The sequence below is a fragment of the Solanum pennellii genome, chromosome 3 (assembly GCF_001406875.1).
Source record: "Solanum pennellii chromosome 3, SPENNV200".
Lineage (NCBI taxonomy): Eukaryota > Viridiplantae > Streptophyta > Magnoliopsida > Solanales > Solanaceae > Solanum > Solanum pennellii.
In genome coordinates this window covers 4346873-4361151 of record NC_028639.1, presented here as the reverse complement: position 1 = coordinate 4361151, position 14279 = coordinate 4346873, and the positions used below count along the sequence as shown (strand labels likewise).

Here is a 14279-nt window from a genome sequence, read left to right as displayed (position 1 = left end):
TGACTGGTGAGAAATAATAACATCTCTTTCATTTGTGAAAACAAGTCTCTATTATATTCTAGTATTCTTATCGATTGAGTAGCACAAACACCTTAAAGTGTATTAGCCTATGAAAGAAAAAAGTTGATGCGCCCAACTATCTCAATATTGATGATCAACAAAATCTACTTTAATTCTCACCGTAAAACTATGGGTTATCGAATAATTAAGTAGTACAATTTAGTAAAAACATAAAATATAGAGAACTAGAAGTGAAAACATATTGTTTATTTCTTGTCAAAATTATCTAATAAGACGACATAAAGTTTCATCTTCTACGACTATTATTGAAAATTATATATAATCGTTGACAATATTAACCCCAAAAAGAGGAATATTGTGATGTTCACAACGACATTATCCCTTCTATCCTATCTGACTTATGCAACGAAAAAGTAAGTACAAAACATTGTAGCTTTTTAAACCTCTTTCTGAAAAAGTCCGTAGTCCCCTACTTTAGTTCTCTTTTTGGGGCTTACAAGGGTGTTTCGAAATGTGATCTGGGACACGATAGAAGTTTGCGTGTCCCGACAGGAAAAATATCACCGAATTATAGCACAAGATCACTTTTTTTTGCTGCCATGTGGTCGACCTGTGAACAAGGTAAACCCAATGGGAACCAACAAACGGAGGATATCTCATTGGGCAAAAAATGATCCAAAAAGCGAACCAATTAAAATCGATAAAAAAAACATTATCCATGTCAGGAGAAAAGTGAACGTGTGCATTTTATAGCAAATGATGGTCACAAACATGAAAAAGATCTACTTCTCCCAAAAAAATACAAAATTTTATTACTACCTTTAATAATTTTCCTACTTGTACCGAAAAAAGAAAAATTGAAAAAAAATATAATAATAATATAAAGAATTGAAATCGTATGCTATATGGTTAGAGCTTTTGTTTGCGAAAAAAGCCACGAGGGCACATATTGTACTATCCTTTTTTGTGGCATCGCACTACATAATAAATATAGTACGTAATAATTCTATTTCCCTTCTCTCTCACCAAATCCCTTTAGGGTTTTCGCCGCCACCGCCGTTGCCGTCGCCGTCGTCAACCTTCTTCTCTACTCTGCTCACCGAAACCATAAGAATGCAACCAGCGAATTCCATGGTTCCACAACCAATGGCGGCTCCATCGCAACAACAGTATCAACAGCAGCCGCAGCAACATTGGATGGCTCAGCAGCAGCCAGCAGCGTATCAGGTTCCGCAGCAGCAATCGGCGTATTATTACCAGCAACAGCAACAACCTCAGTACAACGCCGCGGCAGCTGCTGCTCAACCGACCAGTTCCGATGAGATCCGGAGCTTGTGGATCGGAGATCTACAGTTTTGGATGGATGAACAGTACATCCAGAACTGCTTCGCTCACACTGGAGAGGTACGCTTCGAGTTTCGGATATGAATAATCGATATCTTTTTTGTTTTCTTCAAGTTCTCCAGTTTATATAGCCTGAAACTAGTCGGCAGGAAATCACATTGATGCTGATATCTAGATATGCTTGTATGTGGCTTTTGAGAATTTGCGTTTAGAACTACTAATTGTTGTGTTATGCTTCAAGTTTTTCGCGTTCTATAACAGTTACTAGGCCTCTATCCTAACCATGCTATATGAATAATCTGTATCCGTTCTACTTCCTTCATGTTTTTAGAATACTTGAAAATAATAGGGCAGGGAATCACATTGATGCTGATATCTAGATATGTTTGTATGTGGCTGTTGTAGTTTTGCTTTTTGAACTATGAGGTGTCAACTGAAAAGATTGGTTATTTTTAATTTTCAGAATTTGTTTTTTTCCTTTCATGTGCTATGGATGTATTTTGTCCTAGTGTTCTAAATGTAATTCGATACGCTGAGGTTTAGTTTGAATTCATTGAGTTGTATTACATTTATGGATTGGTCCCCATATATGATATGTTTGTGTGATAAACATATTAGTTAATTTCTCTGTGTAGTCAGGGGCGGACTGGGTAAAAAATTACACCGTATATAAAGTAAGTTTTCTGTATTTCAGTAGATATATATATATTTTGAACCATCTCAATAACAAAGAGAAGCTGGTGGCTCAGTGGCAAGTCCCCTTGAAATTGAATTGTGCGTCACTGGTTTGAATCCCAGGGAAAGTGATTTATTTTTTTCAGTCTTTTTTTAAAAAAAAAGATTCTGTTCTGTTTTTCTTTTTTTAGTGTTTTTTTACTTTAAAAAATGTGCTTAAAGTGTGGTTTTAAACCCCCAAAAAATAAGGTTTCCCATTTCTAAAGACTTTTTTACACGTTTATATTTTTATTTTTCAAACCTCTCTGAATGAAAATCCTGGTCCGCCACGCTGCGTACTGATGCTCTGATGATAAAATCAGCACAAGGTTTAGTTTGAATTCATTGAGTTGAATTGCATTTATGGGTAGGTCTCCATATATGATATACGTGTGTCGGAAACAGATTATTTAATTTCTCTGGGTAGTGACGCTCTGATGATTAAATTAGCACCGAGGTTTAGTTTGAATTCATTGAGTTGCAATACATTTATGGATAGGTCTCCATATACGATTTATGTGTGCGGGAAACATATCAGTTAATTCTCTGGGTAGTGATGCTCTGATGATAAAATTAGCACCGAGGTACAGATTAGTTGATATCTCTGGGTAGTGATGCTCTGATGATAAAATTAGCACCGAGGATTAGTTTGAATTCATTGAGTTGCAATACATTAATGGATAGGTTTTCATATGCGATTTATGTGTGCGGGAAACATATCAATTAAATCTCTGGGTAATGCTGCTATGATGATAAAATTAGCTTGTAGAAAGGGATTGCTAGGGTTAGATGGCATTAGTTTGAACTGTTTTACATGTGTTCTTGCCTTGAGTTCATATTATGTGGGGTTTGTAGACGTCGGGACTTTGGTCTCAACCAATATGATGTTTAGATAAGATTCTCAATCTACTTAGAGTGCTGCGGCTCATGGCTCAAACATGGTTCTTGCTTGAGCCCATATACTTAGAGGTCATAGGTTATGATCTCAACTTTGTGAGAAGGCCAGTCCATAGGTTTTAGGTAGCTGGGGAGATGTTAAGCAGATATTTTTTCTTGAAAATGTTTTAGTTGAGATGTTAGGCACATATAGTTTCTTGGTCACATACAGGAACTGAATGGTGTATTTAACCAAAAACCATTTTGGTGAATACCAGCAATGTGTTTGAACGACTGTGAGAGGAGCCAGCACTTCCATAAACTATTCTATTGTTTTCTTTTTAAAACTATTACAGTCTGACAATCATTCATCTTGTTTTGTAACGGAATGTCATTCTTAGTAGACCATGTCAGGATAATTGTTGAAGCTTTTGAAGTCCTATAATTGCTAGCTGTAAATTTTTCTTGGGTTTTGCTTCATCGGCCTCTCCTGCTATGGAGAAGTGCAAATTTGTGCTTGCTTTATAATTGTGTTAATGTTTCCTTCATTGACATGATTTGTAGACGTATGGAAAAATATTCTTGCATTTTCCAGTGCATGACGTATGAGTGTTGTGTTTCTGCTATTTTAATTTCCTTTCCTTTCTCCCCCTTCAAATTTATGGTATTTTTGTGAGTCTTCTAACTATTGTTTATGCAGGTGGCCTCTGTTAAAGTTATCCGCAACAAGCAATCTGGACAATCTGAGGGTTATGGATTTGTTGAGTTTATTAGTCATGCGGCTGCTGAAAGAAACCTACAAACATATAATGGCTCCATGATGCCTAATAGTGAGCAACCCTTTAGACTCAACTGGGCATCACTCGGTTCGGGTGAAAAACGTTCAGATAATGGTCCTGAATACACAATTTTTGTTGGAGACTTGGCAGCTGATGTCACTGACTATATGCTTCAGGAGACATTCAGGGCCAACTACCCCTCAGTCAAGGGTGCAAAGGTTGTGACTGATAGGGTCACTGGGCGCACAAAGGGCTATGGGTTTGTTAAATTTGCAGATGAAAGTGAGCAATTGCATGCTATGACTGAGATGAATGGCAAGTTCTGCTCCACTAGGCCAATGCGGATAGGCCCTGCAGCTAACAAGAAGAGTGTACCTGGTCAGGTGCAAGGTATGTTCAACCTCGTAGTTTCTTGTACTGGTCTACATAGATATCCTCTAGAGCTGTTAAGGAATGCATCTAGCTTGCAGTTAAGTACATATGCATTCCTAGGTTTTGGACCTGTTCTCTTGTAAATTTGCGATTTTGTGCTTTTGACAATTTGAGTTCTGTTGGCTTGATGATGATATTGGTTTGTTTTGGGGGCAATTGCTGGTTTTGTTCTCACCTCACTGGGTTAAACAGTGCTGTTATGCTTGCTCTCGTTCCTTGAAGATTAGCAACAGCTTTCAACATCTTTCCTTCCATTCATTAAAGACATCCTTGAAATATTAAATCTCATAAAACTCCGATTGTCTCGAAGCAGGGTGAATGGTCGGAGGCTCTATCATTTTGGGGCCTGGAGCTTGTTACAGCTGAAATGAGTAACTTTTAGGACGTGATGTTCTGTAGGTCAGTTCATTTAAATGTGGCAAAATTTCCATTATGGCAAATCCACGTGGCATTAATTTTTTTTATTTTTTCCAGTTTCTTCCTTTTTCCACTACGCTTTCTATCAGTTTATTTATCTTTACTTATCAGCTGTTTTATTCTTTATATCTAGTTAGCCTGCCACGAGTGTCACTTAGATCTTCAGTTTCCTTAAGCTTTTCGCAGTTTCAATTCCTAAATAAATATACTTGGGTCCTGTATCCATTCCTTTACTTTTCAGCCATTTTATTTTTTACTTGTACAAAAATTCCGCAAGGGAGGAGGTTGTTTCCCCTCACCTTCATACGCTAATGCAGCCATAACATGTCCCTTTTTTATGGTAAGGGAAACTCGCAGCGGTTATCCTTTTGGTGCGTATAGGGTAAAACCCCCGCACCTATGCAATAGCTTGCAAATCACAAATGAGAGGTAACCCGCACTAGATAAGCTTGGTGCGACGAGCTCGACCTAGAAGGCTAACCCCTTGCTTTTACTGGCAATGGGTTTTAAACTTGAGACCTCCAACATGGAAGTCCCAAGCCCAATCCACTAGGACACCTTGATTCCACGTCAATGTTTGCTTTGCTTATTGTTGCTATTTTTAGATTTTTCAGATTCTTGTCAACTATTTTTTGTTTCATTTTTTTTTCTTGAAGTTTCAATAGTTAGATTTCTATAACAAGTTATTAAGGGATGTTGAGGCTGGTTTAGAGGAGTCTCTCCCACACGATCTCGCAATTGGCCAATTTATATGATGGTGTTGGGACGGGGTTTGGATTTGTTAATATGATTTTCATATTTATATTTATTTTAGTGATACTGAGATCATTTTAGGCAACAGTTATAAGCTCAAAGGGATTTGGTTCAGTGTCAGGGGAAGTACATCATAGGATGTGGTTGGTCATGTCACAATATTGAACCCTGTTGACAAGTATTTTTATTGTTGATCAACTGCTCCTTCACTCTTTATATTGGCATTTTTGCGTCCCTTTTTTTGTAAGTTTGAACCTAAAAAGTAATCTGGAGTATGAACTTTTCTTGTGTGCTTGTTGTTGGGGGGTCCAATTAAAACTAGTTAATATGGATCTTGAACATTCATATCTGATGATTTTCTTTTGGGTCATTGAAACCCATATAATTTATGAAGTAACAAACAGCTCACTGTGTCTTTCTTGTCTCTTGAACCCAATACCTTTAGTGTTCTTTTCAGATGCCAGGTGTAACCAGTGCTCAAACTTGTTTGTATTATAAGTTTATAACACAGCATAAAAATTATGTTTATGCTTTTAGCTGCGCTAATCTATTTGATTTTTTACCTGCTCTTAGTGTTTGAAGATTTATTATACAGGTGCTTGTAATTTCGTTTGCACCTCTTTCCATTTTCTTGATAAATACTTGTGGAGTATTTCTTTTAAATGGATAAAAAAAGGTGTCTGCATCTACCCTCATCTATGCTTTTTTTCATTTGCAGCTTCATATCAAAGTACCAATGGAACTCAAAATGAGGACGATCCTTCTAATACAACTGTCAGTACATTTACTTATGGAAGTACTATAATTTTCTGTTGATTTCTACTCATGTGAAATTGACATTGATTGCAGATATTCGTTGGGAATTTGGATGCTAATGTAACAGATGACCATCTAAGGCAGGTTTTTGGAAATTACGGACAGTTGCTTCATGTGAAAATACCAGTAGGCAAACGTTGTGGCTTTGTTCAATTTGCTGACAGGTATTCTTCTGAAGTTCATATGTTAATTCAACAAAAAATAATAGATGTTAATTTGACTTCAATGATAACTAACATGGTTGGTTTTGTAATTGCAGAAGTTGTGCTGAGGAAGCTCTACGAGCATTAAGTGGAACTCAGTTGGGTGGACAAACTATCCGCCTTTCATGGGGTCGTAGCCCTTCCAACAAGCAGCAGGTTAATAGTTAATTCATAATCATTTTTTTGGTTTCTGACGCTAATCTTAGTGCATGACATACACAATGTTTCATCTTCTGGTTGTCCAGCCTCAGGCTGACCCAAACCAGTACGGTGGTTATTATGGGTATTCAGCTGGATATGATGCTGCCGCTGCCGCTGCCTATGGTTATGCTCAACCTGCTCAGGATCCAAATCTATATTATGGGGGTTACGCTGGGTATGGAAATTACCCTCCACAGCAGCAACAACCACAGGTTTTGCCTTACCCTTTCAACAACTTAAAGAATGAATTTTACAACTGACGGATGATATTGCTTGATAAATTTGTTACATATTGTTAATACTTGTTGCTATTCTAATGTGGCTGTGCAGTGATCTCTGCTGGTTAAAGGAGTCGTCGAAAGCTTCCTAGCACAGTAATAGGGGCATGGATTTGAAGTTTGCATCAGATTTAGTATAAGATAAACTACTGTAGGCTGGTTCTTGAAGATCAGTATTTATGGTTGTGTTCAACCATCGCTTACTTTTTCATTAGTTACCTTCTGCTATTTTTCATTGGTTTTTTTTTGTTGATCTTTTTGGTTTTTGCGCTTTTATGTTTACTTTTCATGAGTCCAACTTGGTACTTTGGATTTTTGTTCTAGTTGGTTCTTACAAGGCACAAAGAGGTTATACATAACGGGTAAACGTATATTGTAATCTGCTATAATTTATGTATGGACAAACAATGGTATGGTGTTTTGATTAAAAATAGTTTTTCGCTTGGAAGAAAATTTTTACTCATTGTTGGAATTTATTTTGTGTTGTGTGATAATCTTTCTTTTGAAGCATTAATCATGTACTCTTTGTTGTGTTTTGGTATCCCCTTTTTATATTCTTTCCAGTCTGATTATTGCAATGTTTTTTTAATTGTTATCTTCTTCATTGTACATGGATTTGTTACTCTATCGGAGGGTCTTTCGGGAGCCACCTATACCTCTCTGAGGTAGTAATTAAGTCTATATATATATATGCATCCTATCGTCATGGATTTCACTTGTGGGATTTTAATTGGGGTATATAATTGCTTTAATCGAAATACTTTTGTTTTTAATTTGTTAGTCTTGCTTATTTTAATCTATTTTTTTCAAAAAATGTCTCTTTACCTGTTCTATAATTTTTTTAATTCCAACTTTGTATGTGATCTGTTTAAGATTATAGAGTATTTACGTTTGACATTTGTCACTTTTAGACCGAATAAAGAATCTGCTATAATAAGCATCTATTTTAGATCAAAATAAGATAAAATATTCACTTTATTTGAAATTTATAGAGTTGGAATTTTTTGAAAGTGAAGATGGATTGTGTTTGGTTATACTTTTGTAAAGAATACTTCATTTAATGCCCATGCTTTTAATCTATTTAAATTTAACTTCAAAAGTAAAAAAATGAGTTTGAAAATAAGTTATAAGTTGTTTTCTAAGTTTTGAGTTTCAAGATATGTTCAATTGAGGATGGAGAAAGAGAATTCACGGTTCAATTCTCAATTTTAACACAAAAAAGTAGGATAGATCAAATTCTGTTCAGTCTAACTTGTATGATTCACTTATCAAAGAATGACTCTGGTAATTAAATGATTGAACAATTTGGAGCAACTTACCTGCAATACTTAGTTGACATACATCTAATAATTTCTGATTCCAATCCATCATGTTTAGCAGAAATACGGATAGCTCTTGTTTATTATCAGATAATCACTTAGCTAGAGGTAGTTTAGTGATAAGTTCTATAGGAACGGGACGATCCTTCTAGCTGTGCTACTCAATGTGAACCTAATACAAAATATATCATAAACTAAGATCACTTGCTTATTCCCTTTCATTTTAAGTTTCTTCCTTTCCTACAACCTCTACTTCTGTTCCAACATCAGTACTTTGCTTTTCCTTTGGAGAATTTCGCGTTTCCATCGAAAAGTCTACTAATTCACTGATTGATTCTTGAGTGTCATTATGTTGAGGCATGTCAACAAAAGGGAGTTCATTTTGAATTGAATCACTTGGCTTTACTTCACTTTCTGCTGCTACTGATCCTTGAGCTAGAAAGTTAAGTTCAACGAATGACGGAGTTTGGTGAGGTTGAAAATCTTGATTCCCTTGTCCACATTGTGTCAATTCTTTTGGTTGAAGCTCTGGATTGATTGTTGGAATGAGTTGAGTTTGAGCATCTATAGGAGGAGCTCGATGGATCTCGAGTTTCTTTAGTTCATAATGAACCAACTCTGTTGGCTGAACTAAAGTTTCAAGATTAGACTTGTTGTTCTCCACTTCAGCTTCAATCTGTTTTTGATTCGATCCCATTTCTAGTGATCCATCGACAACATTATTATGATGGATCTCGTCGTTTGAGCTGTTGAGATCAGAACAAACAAGAGTACCTGTCTGAATTATTGAGTTTGAGTCTATAAGATGGCTCTGAGTACTCTTCTGTCCATTGGTACATTTACCTTGTTCTGCATTTAACTCGAGACCTGATTGGTTCGCGACTTCAAACACCTCCATCACCTCGTCTTGTTCAACCATTCTAAGGTTCTCCAGTAAAGGGGTAAACTGTGGTTGATGTTTGATCATTTCATCTGGATTAGCACGTTGATCGTTACGTACTGATGGATGATCAGAAGGCAACAAAACTTGTTCTGGAGACACATTCAGCTGCTCATTAGTACTACCATTTTCTTGATCTTGTAGAGTTATAACTTGACTCCTATGATGCATTTTAACTTGTGGGGCAATGTCATTTGCTGCTGTTATGGGAGAAAATCGCCCCGGCTCAAAGATTAATCCGCGGAGCGTGGTGCCGTTGTTCCCAAGCTTGACAGAAAGGAAGTACCCTGCATCAAAAGTACCATCAATGACACCAGAAACTATCTGTCCTAACATGTTTTCATCTGTAGTGATATCTTTTTGTCTCATGATTTCTGGTGCTGGAGTTGTTGGAGTCTGCAAGATCATTCTTTTAGCTGGACCATCATCTTTCCGAGGGCGACCGCGCCTTCGTTTTGCTGGAAGGATTGTTGGAGGAGAGGGATTTTCTTGATTAGTTTGATCATTCATTATGTGTAAACCTTCACACTACATGTAATTGAAGACATTAGTTTTCTATCATGGATTAGTATCTCAAATACATGCACTAGGGCAAAAAGATTCAAGACAATACCTACGTCTCGATTCTAAACAAGTTGAGGTCAGCTATCTGAATCCTTACCTCTTCATTTTAGCATATTTCATATTAATCTAAAGGATTCAGATAAATTGTAAGACATATGAGATGACAAATCCTTATGTTTATTGTTTCCATCAAATGGTTTTTTAATGGTGGATTCAAGATTTGAATTTTATGGAGTTCGAGTTCGAGATTCTCCTGTGAACTGTATGATAGATCCAGGATTTGAACTTAATGAGTTCTAAATTCTACGATAACGACATCAAGTGTTACTAATTTGATTCCGAATTATATTTTTGTGTATATTTTATGTAAATTTGTTGATACAAACACTGATTTAAACTAAAGCTATTGAGTTCAATCGAACTTTTACTTAGTAGCCTTCTAGCTCCGCTTCGGAATTCTTGATGTCTCCACTCTCCTCTATTTGTGTTGAAGAATTTCTTCTTCAATTTCATGATAATCATCAGTATATAAATTTCACTCAAATTATCTAATTGGCAATTTTTAGACAATAATTTCTTAGCTCTTGAAATAGAAGATATAAAAAATGAATCATCTCTACTCAAAAGATTTCCGTGAAAAAAAAAACTCAAAAATAAATAAATCCATTTATACAACAACAACAAAAATAACATACACAGTCTGATCTTATAAGTTAGAGTAAAAAAAAAGTGAAGTATACGTAAAATTTTATGAGAATCTGATTTCATGGATCGAGAAAAAGTAAAGTATACGTAAAATCATATCATAATCTGATCTCATAAGTGGAGTCAAGAAAAAGTGAAGTGTACGTAAAATGTTACCACAATCTGATCTCATAAGTGGAATCAAGGAAAAACATGAAGTGTACATAAATCTTACCTTTTCACAAAGAGATCATTTTCGATAGACCCTCGACTCAAAAAAAACATATACGAAGCTAGAAATTCACATGCACTTAAACAATTGCAATGGATCTGATAAATGTCAATTCAAGTATACATATTTGAATGTTAATTCTTGAAATTGATGAATATATAATATCTATGAATGAGAAACTAGAAATTACCTTTTTCTTTGTTCTACAAAGAATTGAGATTTTTCTAAAACCAATTGCTCATACAAAAATAAATAAAGATCTTGCTTTTATTTTCCTAATGAAGTTTTCTTCTCACCTATTTTTTGGGGTTGATTTTTTCATGATCTCAATTTTTCATTTTACTGTAATAAAGTCAGAAAAATAGTTGTTATAATGAAAAACTTACTCAATTTATTTATTTAGGGATAAAAGATAAGAATCTCTCTAAATTATGATAAAATTATAAATACACATTTAACCTATGCGAATTGCGAAGGTTCTATTATTTTTTCAAATAAATAAAGAGAAAAATAATTTAAAATATTTTTTTCATTTTTTATGTTTGAAAACAAATATTTAGATAGTATTATCTCTACGAAAATAAATTTCTTGAAATTGAGAAAAATGATATCCCTAATAAAAGTAAGGAAACCATGTTTCATATTCTAAGTTCAGTATCTCCTCTCTACTCACTCAATCCCTCCACTTCTCATCTCGTCTCGCCGGTATAATGTTTTACAAAGATAATATATAAATTCTCTTGAAATAATATTTTTCTATTTACTTTTACCAAATACTAAAAAACAAGTAAGAAACTCACTTATTTTTCGAAATAAACATTATATTTTCAATGAAAAATATTTCCTTCTTATCAAACCCTACCTCTAATAATTACAGTAATATATTTTTTAAAAAGGCTTGAAAAAGACTCAAACTCAAAAACAACTTTTTTATTTATTTATGAGATAAAAATAATATATGTGTACACTCTATCCTTTTCATATCTAACTTATGAGATCATGAGAATGTTATTATTATTAGCTAACTATAAATAATTTTAGACAAAGAAAATATAATTATAACCATATCCAAAATATTTATGGCTGAAAAAGAAGGTATGTGGCCAGCACAAGTCCCAACTAAAATTCAAACACCACAAAAATAAAAATAAAAACGAAAACGAAACTATAAAAAAACACTAATCTGTAAAATCTACCCAAAAATGAACAAATAAAGCTCCAATTTTTCTATCTCCAATAACTCAAAATTCAATCATGGCTTCTCTTGTTACCAATGGAATCTCATGTTTTTCTCCTCAACCCATCACTGAGCAACCTAAACTATCAAAAGGGTCTCAATTTCTGCTAAAATTAGCGAACCCCAGAAACCCTAATTCAAGAATTTTGAAGGTCAAAGCTGCAGAATTGAGCTATGAGGCAACTATTGACAGCCCAGGTAAAGAATCTTCTGTTTCAACCTCAAATGAAAATGACCCACTTCAGAAATTCTTGAAAAGAGACTATAAATGGGGTTTTAATCAAGAAATTGATTCCTTTTCATTACCAAAAGGGCTTTCAGCAGAAACTGTTAAGCTTATTTCTGGTAGAAAAAATGAGCCTAATTGGATGCTTGAGTTTAGATTGAAATCATATGAGAAGTTTCTTAAAATGAAAGAGCCTAAATGGTCTGATAATAGATACCCGGAAATTAGTTTTCAAGATATTTGTTATTATTCTGAACCTAAAAAGAAACCAACTTTGAATAGTCTTGATGAGGCTGATCCTGAGCTTATTAAGTATTTTGATAAATTGGGTGTTCCGTTGAATGAAAGGAATCGTTTGGCTAATGTTGCGGTTGATGCTGTTCTTGATAGTGTTTCTATTGCTACAACTCATAGGAAGACTTTAGAGAAAGCTGGTGTGATTTTTTGTTCAATATCTGAGGCAATTAGGGAGTATCCTGATTTAGTTAAGAAGTATTTAGGGAGAGTTGTGCCCCCAGAAGACAACTTTTATGCGGCTTTAAACTCGGCTGTGTTTAGTGATGGATCTTTTGTGTATATACCTAAAAACACTAGGTGTCCGATGCAAATCTCGACTTATTTTAGGATAAATGCAATGGAAACTGGACAGTTTGAGAGGACTGTGATAATTGCAGAGGAAGGTAGTTTTGTGGAGTATTTAGAAGGGTGTACTGCACCTTCGTATGATACTAATCAGTTACATGCTGCTGTGGTCGAGTTGTATTGCCACGAAGGTGCGGAGATTAAATATTCCACTGTGCAGAATTGGTATGCGGGAGATGAGGAAGGTAGAGGAGGGATTTATAATTTTGTTACAAAGAGGGGAATTTGTGCTGGGGCTAGGTCGAAGATTTCGTGGACACAAGTGGAGACAGGATCAGCTATTACCTGGAAGTATCCGAGTGTTGTGTTAGAGGGTGATGAATCAGTTGGTGAGTTCTATTCCGTGGCGTTAACCAATAATTATCAGCAGGCAGATACAGGGACAAAGATGATACACAAAGGGAAGAATACAAGGAGCAGGATAATTTCAAAGGGTATTTCAGCAGGACATTCTAGGAACTGTTATCGAGGACTAGTTCAGGTGTTGTCCAGTGCAGACAATGCCAAGAACTCCTCTCAGTGTGATTCAATGCTTATTGGTGATACTGCTGCTGCCAACACTTACCCATACATTCAGGTAGTTTGCTCTTTGTGAACTTTAATTTTTTTTCCTTTTGGGCTTAGTTTGATAGCAATAAGTAATGTTTCATTTTTGTTTTGTAGTTACAGCATGCTAGACTTGCTACTTATGCAGTGTTTTCCTTTTCTTTTCTTCGTTTTATGGCGACATTTGCTATGCGTGATATTGCACTATGTTGGTGCATTTAAGTTGTACATGACCTGTTTCATAGAATAGACAATATGTTTATCACCAGTTAACATCTAAGACTTCTTCTTTTCGAGATGTAGAAAAAAGAAAAGAAAAGTCTTCCTTATGAAGTTACAAATCATCCGCAATATGAAGAACGGAGGAGAGAAGAAGTTCATTAGGACTGTTGCTATTTCTTCTTCGGAAAACAATCGGTTAGAAGAAGTTACACAAGCTGCCATATTGGGACAGGCAGCTTAGATGTTCCACGTAGGACTCTAGGTCTTATTAGGTTTTTGATAGTCCTTTTTGACTTATAGGACCTAGAATTTAGTTTCTTCAAGCTATACTAACTCCGAGGATGTCATTCATGTTTGGGAGATGCAGGCAATATTTTGTAAGGTTCCAAGGCAAACTTTAGTGTTAAAATTTGTTTGACCTCTCGTATGGGCTGTTAGGTGCAGCCTATTGTGCCCACTTTTCTTTTGAGCATAACTGTTTGTTCCTCTTAAATTCCAGAGAATAATTCTCATACTTAATTAGTCTAGGGCTGCATAATTATTTTAGCTGGATTGCTTGAGGGGTCGAAGTGCTTGGTGATAGGAAGATGTGCTGGTGTAATATGTCTATAGACCTGTATGATCAGAAGTTATTGCCATGCTGTTGCTGTACAAGTTAATATATTTAATACTCAGAACAAACTAAGTCCAGTTTTTAAATGGAGAAAGGCAGAGGAGCGCTCATTAACCCCGAGTTCCGAAAGATGCAGTTGGCTCCAGATGGATTCCCGCTCATTAAAATAAATTAATTGAACTGTATTTATGTATTGTTTTTTTTTTTTTTTGGGGGGGGG

At 35.4% G+C, this 14279-nt stretch overlaps 3 protein-coding genes across 3 annotated transcripts in view; 2 read left to right on the top strand and 1 right to left on the bottom strand.

The window, feature by feature from the left end:
• Positions 1-1044: 1044 nt before the first annotated feature.
• LOC107014808 (polyadenylate-binding protein RBP45-like) lies at positions 1045-7287 on the top strand. The gene is made up of 7 exons (XM_015214902.1): positions 1045-1425; positions 3656-4124; positions 6055-6110; positions 6186-6316; positions 6412-6511; positions 6601-6768; positions 6887-7287. Exons 1-7 carry the CDS (start codon positions 1135-1137, stop codon positions 6887-6889), a joined length of 1218 nt encoding a protein of 405 aa, XP_015070388.1. The 5' UTR covers positions 1045-1134; the 3' UTR covers positions 6890-7287.
• A 1089-nt stretch (positions 7288-8376) lies between these two features.
• On the bottom strand, positions 8377-9603 carry LOC107013111. The gene has a single exon (XM_015213101.1). The coding sequence runs from the start codon at positions 9601-9603 to the stop codon at positions 8377-8379; it is 1227 nt and encodes a 408-aa protein (XP_015068587.1).
• A 2114-nt stretch (positions 9604-11717) lies between these two features.
• Positions 11718-14279, top strand: part of LOC107014662 (UPF0051 protein ABCI8, chloroplastic-like) — a 3899-nt gene continuing 1337 nt past the window's right edge. Inside the window, exon 1 of the mRNA XM_015214670.2 lies at positions 11718-13255. Coding sequence (XP_015070156.1) covers positions 11828-13255 — 1428 coding nt within the window. The 5' untranslated portion in view covers positions 11718-11827. The remainder of the gene's footprint in view (positions 13256-14279) is intronic.

Coding starts and splice junctions, on each gene's coding strand:
- LOC107014808 (XM_015214902.1), top strand. CDS start 1,135: ATGCAACCAGCGAATTCCATGGTTCCACAACCAATGGCGGCTCCATCG. Junction 6,111..6,185: donor ACGATCCTTCTAATACAACT/GTCAGTACATTT, acceptor CATTGATTGCAG/ATATTCGTTGGGAATTTGGA. Junction 6,317..6,411: donor TTTGTTCAATTTGCTGACAG/GTATTCTTCTGA, acceptor TTGTAATTGCAG/AAGTTGTGCTGAGGAAGCTC.
- LOC107013111 (XM_015213101.1), bottom strand. CDS start 9,603: ATGAATGATCAAACTAATCAAGAAAATCCCTCTCCTCCAACAATCCTT.